At 32.6% G+C, this 9,833-nt stretch overlaps 1 protein-coding gene across 8 annotated transcripts in view; it reads right to left on the bottom strand.

Annotated features, from left to right (window-relative positions):
* Positions 1 to 1,155: 1,155 nt before the first annotated feature.
* The window catches only part of LOC134470293 (UDP-glucuronosyltransferase 2B17-like), a 33,550-nt gene continuing 24,872 nt past the window's right edge, over positions 1,156 to 9,833 (bottom strand). For all 8 annotated transcript variants that reach the window (XM_063240689.1, XM_063240688.1, XM_063240690.1 and 5 more), the window contains 5 exons: positions 9,423 to 9,571; positions 5,717 to 5,848; positions 4,011 to 4,098; positions 3,012 to 3,231; positions 1,156 to 2,381 (listed from right to left, as the gene is read on the bottom strand). In XM_063240689.1, the coding sequence (XP_063096759.1) occupies positions 2,102 to 2,381; positions 3,012 to 3,231; positions 4,011 to 4,098; positions 5,717 to 5,848; positions 9,423 to 9,571 (869 nt within the window). In that variant the 3' untranslated portion in view covers positions 1,156 to 2,101. The remainder of the gene's footprint in view (positions 2,382 to 3,011; positions 3,232 to 4,010; positions 4,099 to 5,716; positions 5,849 to 9,422; positions 9,572 to 9,833) is intronic.

Here is a 9,833-nt window from a genome sequence, read left to right as displayed (position 1 = left end):
TATTACAGAAATGACAGGTATACACATAGAGCCTTATACATGTGAAATTTTCCTAAATACTCTATGAGATTCGATTATATTATGTATGAAGAAATGAATATCTACTTTTAAGAAAAAGACACATTGTGGTATCTATTGCTGATTCCGTATCCTCATGCAGTGTAATCCACTAGTGCTTTTAGTTTTGGTTCAGAATAGTTTTAATCTCTTTTGAATTGTTTAGTTTCTGCATACATGAAGGTATGGACAGACATTTTTTAAAGATTGAGAGAGTTTATGGCAGCCATTATTGATTGTGTATTGTCTACTTTTGAAGGCTTTGAAGGTAATTCACTGTCATTACACTGTTTTGATCAGTTTTATGCTATTTGATCCTATATGAATTCATTGTGTGTGAACATATAGATAACTATTTAGAAGAAATCGAGACATTATGGTAGCCATTGTAGATTTCCTGTTTTATTGTTTAGAAATCTGTGTCACATACACTGTTTCTTCTGTTGTTCTTTGTTCTGTTTCATTAGGTTTAGTTTTACAGTCTTTAAAAAAATGAATAATTATCATTTCACTTATTTACATAGCTACCTTAAAATTTTGGTTGAAAATCATTTGAAATTTATTAATATAGATAGGTGTTTTCCTTATGTCAAAATGATAATTATATTTATGTGGCAAACAGCTGTTTAGAAACATCTTTGTACCAAGAAGTTCTGGTCCTCCATTTCTTCCCTTTCTGTGGGTTGCACTGAGCAGTTCACACATGATTACTGTAGTTATGAAAAGACAAGATATGGAGAATTCATGGCTCTCTAAACATAGGCTTTACAAATGGCTGCACATAATACTTTGACTCAAAGTTTCATTTTCTGGTATTTTTCTACGTGTTTTGAGAAAGGAAACATACCAATGTAATACAAATTTCTGGTTCTATGTCCTCAATATTTTGTATACTGAGGTGGTAGATATATTGAATTAGAAAAATAAGGTTAAAAAGTAATGATCTGGTAGGAGGAGGCGGGAATATTATACTAATATTGTACTTTACTGTTAATGAACTATACTCTTAGAACCTCAGCCAAAACTCCTTTCTTGTTTTGTCTAGTTATTCAACTATATATCATTATTTGGTAAACCGAAAATAATAGCTAGAGAAAATTCCAGTCGAAGATAGAAGATACTTTATTCAAATGAAATCTATCATTGGGATACAAGGTTTAAGGAAGCTAGTTACAACAAAGAAAATTTGTTAAAGAACTGATATTTTGTAGTATATATTTGATATTCCTCAAGAGATATGCTCTGATAAAAATCCCATGAAATTAAATACTTGCATTACCAATGTGCTGTGAAAATGGCTAAATTCATCATGTCTTCTATTTTTCCTAAGTCATTGTTTTGTCCCTACAGCTGATCCTGCCCTTCTTCTTATATCTTTCCTCATGTAAATGTTATTCTCCCAGAATTCACAATGTACTATCTTCACTAACCCCAGATGTCAGGCCATTTTGTGAAATTTTCTATTTCCTTCCAACTTAAATTTTCCATTTTCCTACAGTGTCCTGGTTCACTTTGGCTTCCATACTTCACCAAATTCTGATTTTTGCTACAAGACAGTAGTATTCATATTTATTATTAAGTTGAGCTCTGGCTATATTGAACTTTTTGTCCTCTATTTTAGCTATATATATCTTCAATACATCTTGTTATCATTAACAAGATGATGCCCCTGCTTTTACTACCTGCCTCTGATTTATTTACATAAAAATAATATTCAGTGGTTTACATTTTATTGAATCTGAAAATATACCTGAGGATACAATAGTTATAAGGCTTCCTATTTGTCTCAAATCAATATATTGTGGGTTCAGTCATTCTCATTCTTTTAAGGTTCATCATGACATACATGTGAAAATTAAATTACAACTGTTAATTGAACACTGAAATTTGAATTGTAGATTCTTTGAACAAGATTGCATTGTATGTTTAAATCTCCAAGGCAAAGATATTACACAACATGGTGGATCATTTCTTAATGAGTCTATCCATGGCAGTGGAATTAGATGAAGCTTTCTCATGTGTAAAGCCATGTATCTGAACAGCTCTACTCTCTCTTTTTTTTCTTTCCTGTCTTGACAAACTTTTGAAAACAAAACAAACAACACTTTATGGGAACAAAAGTAATGATTGCAGCACAAGCCAGGAGGAAGCCAATCACATCCAGAGAGTGGTACTGGTACCAGGTGAGGTTCTGGGCAAGAGGCCTCAGATGCTTGGCCCCCTTGTGGCGCATGACAAACTCGATCCAGAAGACTGCTCTGTCCAGGGGCCTCATTGGTTGATCACGCTGAATACTTGATAACCTCATAGCATTGTGTTTATAGCTGAAGAAAATTAAACAAGTTCAGAAAAATTCACAAATAATAGAATGAATATTTTTGGAGTTTCTGATATTGTTCTAAAGGTCAAAATCAGGAGTATAATTTAAAGACCAAGTACAAATCCTTGCCATGGTTCATCCAACACTTGTAAGTAACCTTAGTAATCATTACATGAGTAATTAAAAACCAGTATTGAAATTTATCCACAGGTTAGTCATTAAAACTACAAAACAGAATGCCTTTCTGGAATGCTGCACAGCTTTATGTATCGTTTTATGACATATATCTCTTATGAATTCCCAGCTAAATGGCAGGTATAAATTCTTTTAAAATTTTTATTTCTTCACATTTCATTGTCATTCCTCTGTGATCACATTCAGTGATTCTTCTTATTCATTTTACAGGCTATTTCTAAAGTTTACACCTTGGCTAAAGTTTGCCTAAAGCTTTTATCCAATAAAAGTGCTGAAAATATTATTTCTTGCACTGCCACTTGGTTACTAATGATGGATTCAGCATTAAGAAAGTTTGTATTCCATTATCCTTAATTCACACTTATTGCTACTTTCTTGGAAGTTATGTAAGAAGTTATCGAATAGAATGATAAGGAATTTTTCAAAAGTTTGTACTCACGAAGGGTTGTTAATGACTTTCTTCAGTGCATTTAACAAATCTGTTGTTGAAATTGTGTGGAAATCCAGTTTAATAGCTGCTCCTTTAGCCTCCATGTAAACAATGTTATCATGTTGCTCCGCAAACAGAGGAATGCCCACCATAGGGATTCCATGGTAGATTGCCTCATAAACACCATTGGCTCCACCATGAGTTATAAAAGCTCTAGTTTTTGAATGACCTAAGGTGGGGTGAATGTCAGTAACATAATTAATCATAAAGGTTAGAAATACAATGTGAAATACACATTATGAGTCACTAAAAGGGTTCCATTTTATATATAAATAATGTACATCTATGAAAGAGCAATGATGTCCCTTTTATGTCTCAGAATAAAAATCAGCAAATCCACTGGAAAGGTAAGTGAATGTTACATGGAAGATACAGTAGATGTCTTTACCAATGAATAAATGATCATCATGAAGAGTCGTGTGTGCATTACAACATATTCAACTGTAGTTCAGTCACAGATCTGACATAGAGTTACTGCATGTCAGCAGCATACAGCAGTGGGAATAAAGAGTGTGATATTAAATCATGATTACAAAATGAAATTTTTGCCTTAAAGTGTCACATCAATAAATAGAAATACAACTTTAATGTAAATAAATCAAGATTTTTTTGATTTGTTTTTATAAACACGTGTTTCTATAGAAAGAAAGGAGTTGGTATTTCTTAATCAATGATTGAACTAAAAGAATAGAAAAATAATTTATTAAAACATCCCTGTTCTAGAGACAAGTATATTTGAAATGAGGATCTTAAAATTGTTGCTAAACAATTGTTCCAAAAATCCAATTGTTACAAATTATTTTACTTCCTCTTCCATTGCAAAGGTGCAGTATAAAGTTTGGTTTAGTTTTGACTTTGTAATTAAAAGTGTTCCCTGGTTTGTTTCTTTTTTAGCAATCATTTGGCTTATAGCCTTATGCTTTCAGTACTTGTTCTCCAGCATCTTACCAAGTAGGTCATTCTGGGGGATCCACTTCAATAACTGAGTGTTAGCTCCTAGGGTATCTGGTTTCTTGCCATCAAATCTCCAAATCACCTGTTAGGATATAGTTTGCATTATACCATATTGTGAGTTTTAAAGCCTAGAAAACAATTTGAGTGCCTTCTAAGGGGTAATTTTTTTAAATCAACAGAGGGAGACTACATATTAACAACTGCAAAAAAAAAAAACTGATACAAACAGAACACAAACAATTTCCACAGTCATTTTACATTTTAATGGTTTGAATATACTCATAATATCTTGTATATAGCAATTTAGATAAAAATTGAATTATTTTGTATAAAGCAATTTATATAAAAAAGTTGAATTATTTGAAAATTGTCTCCCTACATTAATATTTAAGAAGGATTAGAGAATTTATTACATTTGTATTTACATTAGTATATGTTTATGATACCTTCTAATGTTATCATTGACTGATTTTATAATACCATTATAGATTCCAAGTAGATACCTGTGTCTCAATCAACATGCAAAAAAGCACTTTGATCTGTAAATATCTAATTCATATAATCAAATTCTATTGGATATTAATTGATTTTATGCAGAAGGACGTATAACAGGATTTTATTAAGTTTTAATTCCTTATTATAGAATATATTTACTGGGCATTTGTGAAAACAATTCATAATATCATCACTACTTTTAGGACTGGAATCTATGTTAAACACAAAGAGTTGGTTTGCAATTCAAAAGTGATACAATGTTTCAAAAAAGAACATATGAATAATTATTTTTTAAAAGTCTTTCATTTCCCATGACACCATAGAAAATTTTCACAGCTGAACTTAATCTACTGTTATAGCTTAAGCATTTCATTACAATGTCCTCCAATGAGGTAATGGTTTTAGTAATTCCGTGATATTCTCCTTAACTGGAGAAACATTTGCAGGAATTAGAGATCCCGTTACTGGGGGAATGTCAAACGCAACTTCACATTCTGGGACAAAAATTGGCATAGGAGAATATAAAGCTTATGCAACTAAAACCTACTCTATTTCATAGCTACTGATTGCACATGTATAAGATGTGAGAAACATTTTCTCCATTATATGCTGAGGTTAACTGTGCAACCTCCCTAGAAAGGTATCTTTCAGTTTATTGTTCTCCTCCTTTTTGGTTTCATGATTAGAAAGACATTAACCGAGTGGGAAAAATTCAGCGTCCTTGCAGAAAATATTTTGTAATACATAAGTACCACTGTAAGGGCAGAGGTCATCCCCAAACTATTATTAACTTCTTCCTGCTTTAGGTGTAGTCAGGAATCTCTCAGACTAGGATTTCTTATTTTAGGATTAACATGACTGAATGCATATATGAATCCTGAATAGGCCACTCTTGCTTTTCTCTGCTCTAATACCCCCTTAAAATTACAATACAGAAGTGTATTCCAAAATTTGTATGAACTAAAAGGAGGACATAACACAAAAATCCTAAATTAAATAATTTACTTCAAGTCTTTTTTTGATACCTGTTTCATGTTACTCAGATAGCAGAATTTTCAGTAAAGTTAACACTTTCCATAACATTGCTTGCATATTACAGTGACCTCAACAATCCTATAGGAAAAAAGAGTAAGTATCTGAAATAAAATCTTTGCAGAGCTTCATGATTTCTCTAGTGAATGCTGCCATCGAGACTCTTTGCCAACCTTTTGTGGAATCTGTCCAAGGGCTGAAGCGATGGCATTGGCTGTTGCTTCTGACATGTCACTGACCATGGACCCCAGGGAAAACACCACGATGCCATGGTCTCCAGAGCTCTGCACGAAGTTTTCCATTTCCTGGGAAGAATAAATTGACTCCATTATAAAAAAATCAAAAGCACAGCAAACACTATTGAAAAAAAGTGTATTTAAATAGATGAAATTGATACAGGCAAGAAGGAATGGCAATTAGCATCTGGTAAAATTTTTGTAAGAAAAAGTTCACCATCCTTAAAAATTCAGGGGAAGATACAAGGAGTAATGTTAACAATATGGTTGTGGAATCAATGTTTCTAAGAGTCATTTCTTGAACTACAGATGTATATGTAATTGTTCTTTTACAACATTTTAAAAATATTTTTTCATTTATGTTTCTGTTTATTTGTTTGTTTATTGATTTTTGGTAATCACGATCAAACTCCTGACCCAGTGTTTGACAGGCAGGCAGTTGTGCAATGAGCCAAACCATCACCCCTATGTTTCTATTTAATCCCTTAAAAGCAAAGTTAATTTAAAATATTTACACCAAGATTTCATTTCACATTCTTATTATAGCTGATTTATAGTTACTGAAGAATACTTTGATGTTACAACAATAAGAGCAGTGATATACACATAGAAATGTTATTTAATCTAAAGGTTTCTTTAGGTTTGTGTTTCTGGATTATTTTTCTTTACATACTTTCAAAGGAGTATCTCATTAGGTCAAAGGATATAAATGTTAAGACGATGCGAGATTGTAAATTTCAATTTTGTACATGTAACCGCAGCTAGTTTTAGTACTATTCATAGTGATGTTTTTCCATGTTCTTTTTTTTTCTCTGCTTTTTATTTGTTCTGCTGCTCCTAACAGTGTTATATTTTCATTCAGAAAATATTCTCTGGTATATATTTATATATATTCTGTTTAGCATATACATATATACATTGATAATGCTTCAAATGTTTGACTTCTGGATTACTTGTATTTTCTAAATGAACTGCATTTAAAAAATATTGGTTTTTTCCATTTTTTTTTTAAATTTCCATTATCTATTTCTGAAAAACCTTTAGGTTAAAAAAAAGAATTTCTTGAAGTGTCATAATCCTGAAACAATAATAATAGCTTCATTTCTATATATAGCTTAGAATTATATTATCAATTTAAAATATGTTATATTTTTGGGTCCTTTCATAGGAATATTACTTGTGCAACACCACAGTGTATGATCACATCAATGTGACTTTCAGAGAAATCATTGGTGCTATCAATTGCTTAATTTACACTCTGTTAAATTTTCTCTGTGTTTCTCTGTCAGGTCATGCTCATGCCATGATTATATCAGACGAGGAAACTTTACTCAGGTATCCTGCTGCCTTGGCAAATGACATTAAATATATGTTTCAACAAAGTGCTTCAGTCCTTGAGAGCTCTGAGCTATAAAATTGTATTATTGGAAGGAAAAATGTCTTTGAATCTGTGTTCAAGCCAAGGTGAACGGCATGCCGTTTCACAGCAAATATTGCTGTGGGTACACAAACACACCTTGGTTCAATGGAATGTTCTTTTTTGTTTTTGTATTTTTGCAATGTAAAATGTTAACAAAGAGCTTCACAGGTTTATATAATACATCCTCATTTTACCTTGTTCATATAATTGTCTGAACCTAGCCATTTACTTTTATACAAGTACATACAATTGCTTTTTATTGTGTGTTTATTTGAGATTATTATCTTAAACTGTTGGAATGTCAGATTCCATTTAGTGAAATTAAATGTAAAATAGTTCTTAGGGGCTGAGGACATAGATCAGCAGCACAGCCTGTCCACCAATTGCAAATTAATGAGTTTGATCCCCGGTATGAAAATAAATAAATTCCGAACTTCTTAATCAATTTAGTGTCAAAATACAAGATACCAATAGCATCCATTTTTTGCCCATCCTCCATTAATGTGTACCATTGAATTATTGCCACTGAGATTTTCTTGCAAATGATTTAAATTTTCTTCCCAAAGAACTAAATATGGGCCATGTTGGAACTTAGGGTCCTGGGACACAAAGAAACCTACTTGCCTCCCTGGTAAGCAGCTGTGGCTCAGGCAAGCAGTGGCCTCCGCAGGGAAAAATCTGCCAACATCTCCTGAGATCCATGCCATGCTGAAACTTAGGGTGCTAGGAAACCTAGCAACCCACTTGCCTCTCTGATAAGCAGCCATGAGCCTACTTGTGCACGGGCTGAGAATCAAACATCCTTCGCCACACCCCATACCCCTTTAGCAAATGGGAGCCAGAGGTCTGTGTGCCTCTTGGGAGGTTGACTATATGCGATATACCAAATAGCAGGGAATTCCTTCCACCATCTCATTCAAGACAAATATTCTCACCGTTTTGCTTTGTGCTAATTAATTATATTGCTCTATTCAATATTCTGTTGTTATAATTTCTATAATGCTCTGTATTTTATTTGATTTTTCTATACCTGATTGAAAGAGCAATTATTTTTAAGACAATGAGATATACCATTACTGTTATCCTGGTAAACTGTTGTGACATTTTGTACCAATTTCACTGCACTGTCTTGATTGACTTTGTTCTATCTTGTCTGTTGTACTACCTTCAATATATAAAAAAATTAAAAGAAAAATTAAATATCAAGTCACAGTTTTACTATAGTAGCAGCTCTTTCTTTTGGATGATTACCTATGTCTGTATTTCACTCATGAATTTCCTGAACTCTTACACCAACCCTCTGAGTGCTTCCTATTTCTAGTGTTCTGAATCTCTGCAATCTAATCCATTTACTACATCTTCATAGATTTTTTAAAAAGAAAATCTGATTATCTCTCCCTAGCTCAATGTTTTCCTATGTCACCAATGCTTTCATTAGATAATTTTTACTCTCTTATTTGGTTGTACATTAATTACCTAGCAAATTTATTATCCTGATGCAATAAGCTTGCTGTTCTTGAGATACCATCCTTTCTACTTTATTAGACATTCTATTTTATATCTTTTTGGACTTCTCATAAATTGGCTTATTTCTGCACCTTATTAACTTTGGATTATTACCAATTATCATGGCAAAGATTATAAGCACAACTGAAAGTTTTCTTAGTATTAGTCTTTTCATAAATTATTCTTCATGTACTTCTTATTAATTTTATATGCTAGTTTTTAATATAGTATACAAGATTGTGGGAGGGGACTAGTGTCTGTGTTGTGTCTAGGCTTATTATATTGTAATGATGGTGAACAGTATTCAAAGGATACATTTTGAATAAACAATGCTGACAAAATGAAAAATGAAGACCATAATTTAATAGAGTTTTTTCTGAATACTTCTTAGGCTTTCCATATTTTTTGTAATGGTAATGAAGATCAGATAGCTGTGATGAAATCAAAATTCAATTTTCTGAACAAAGTCTTTCTATGTAATCCTAAATGTGCAATGTAGCCCAGACATGCTTGTACAGGTGATTCTCCTGTCTCAGGTTATAGAATTCTAGGGTTACAGGTATTTCATACCATGCTTGCCTGCTGTTTAGGTTCCTATTCAGCAAGTAAGTTTTGCAAATTCTCAAATCTTTCTCATTGTGAGCTGAGACTCGCAAGAATAATGCAGAGCATTCTCACTGAAAATTAAAATAAAAACTAAGACAGGGTTATTCTTACCTTAGGTAGTGGTTTGGCAGGTTTGCAGTGGAGTCCTCCTACAAACTCAAAATTTGGTAAGGTAGGGCGAGGAAATTCCAAGTCCCAGTAGCTTCGAATAAGCCACATATCTGCTTTCTGCATTTGTTCATAAAATGTAGTTGGTTTTCCTGGTTTGTAAAGAAGAAAAAAGTAGAAAACATAAAACAAAGTACAGTTTTACATGAATAACAAATTTTTTTAGGTATGGCTCAGTTGTGTCTGTGAGAAACCCAGAATGAAAAGAAAATATTTCTGTAATATTTCCTCAGTGCATTCTGTATCAGAAGCTTTAGTACAATACTGTATAAGAAACCATGCATTCTTCCTTCTCTAAAGACGCCAACATAGTAGGCACAAATATCAACCAATATTCTAGCTAGAATTTCAAGT

The sequence above is a fragment of the Cavia porcellus genome, unplaced genomic scaffold, assembly GCF_034190915.1.
Source record: "Cavia porcellus strain 051 isolate PalLab524CR breed Dunkin Hartley unplaced genomic scaffold, mCavPor4.1 scaffold_30, whole genome shotgun sequence".
In the NCBI taxonomy this organism is placed as follows: domain Eukaryota; kingdom Metazoa; phylum Chordata; class Mammalia; order Rodentia; family Caviidae; genus Cavia; species Cavia porcellus.
The sequence above is the reverse complement of the archived record's forward strand: the minus strand, read 5'-3'. Positions and strand labels throughout refer to the sequence as shown.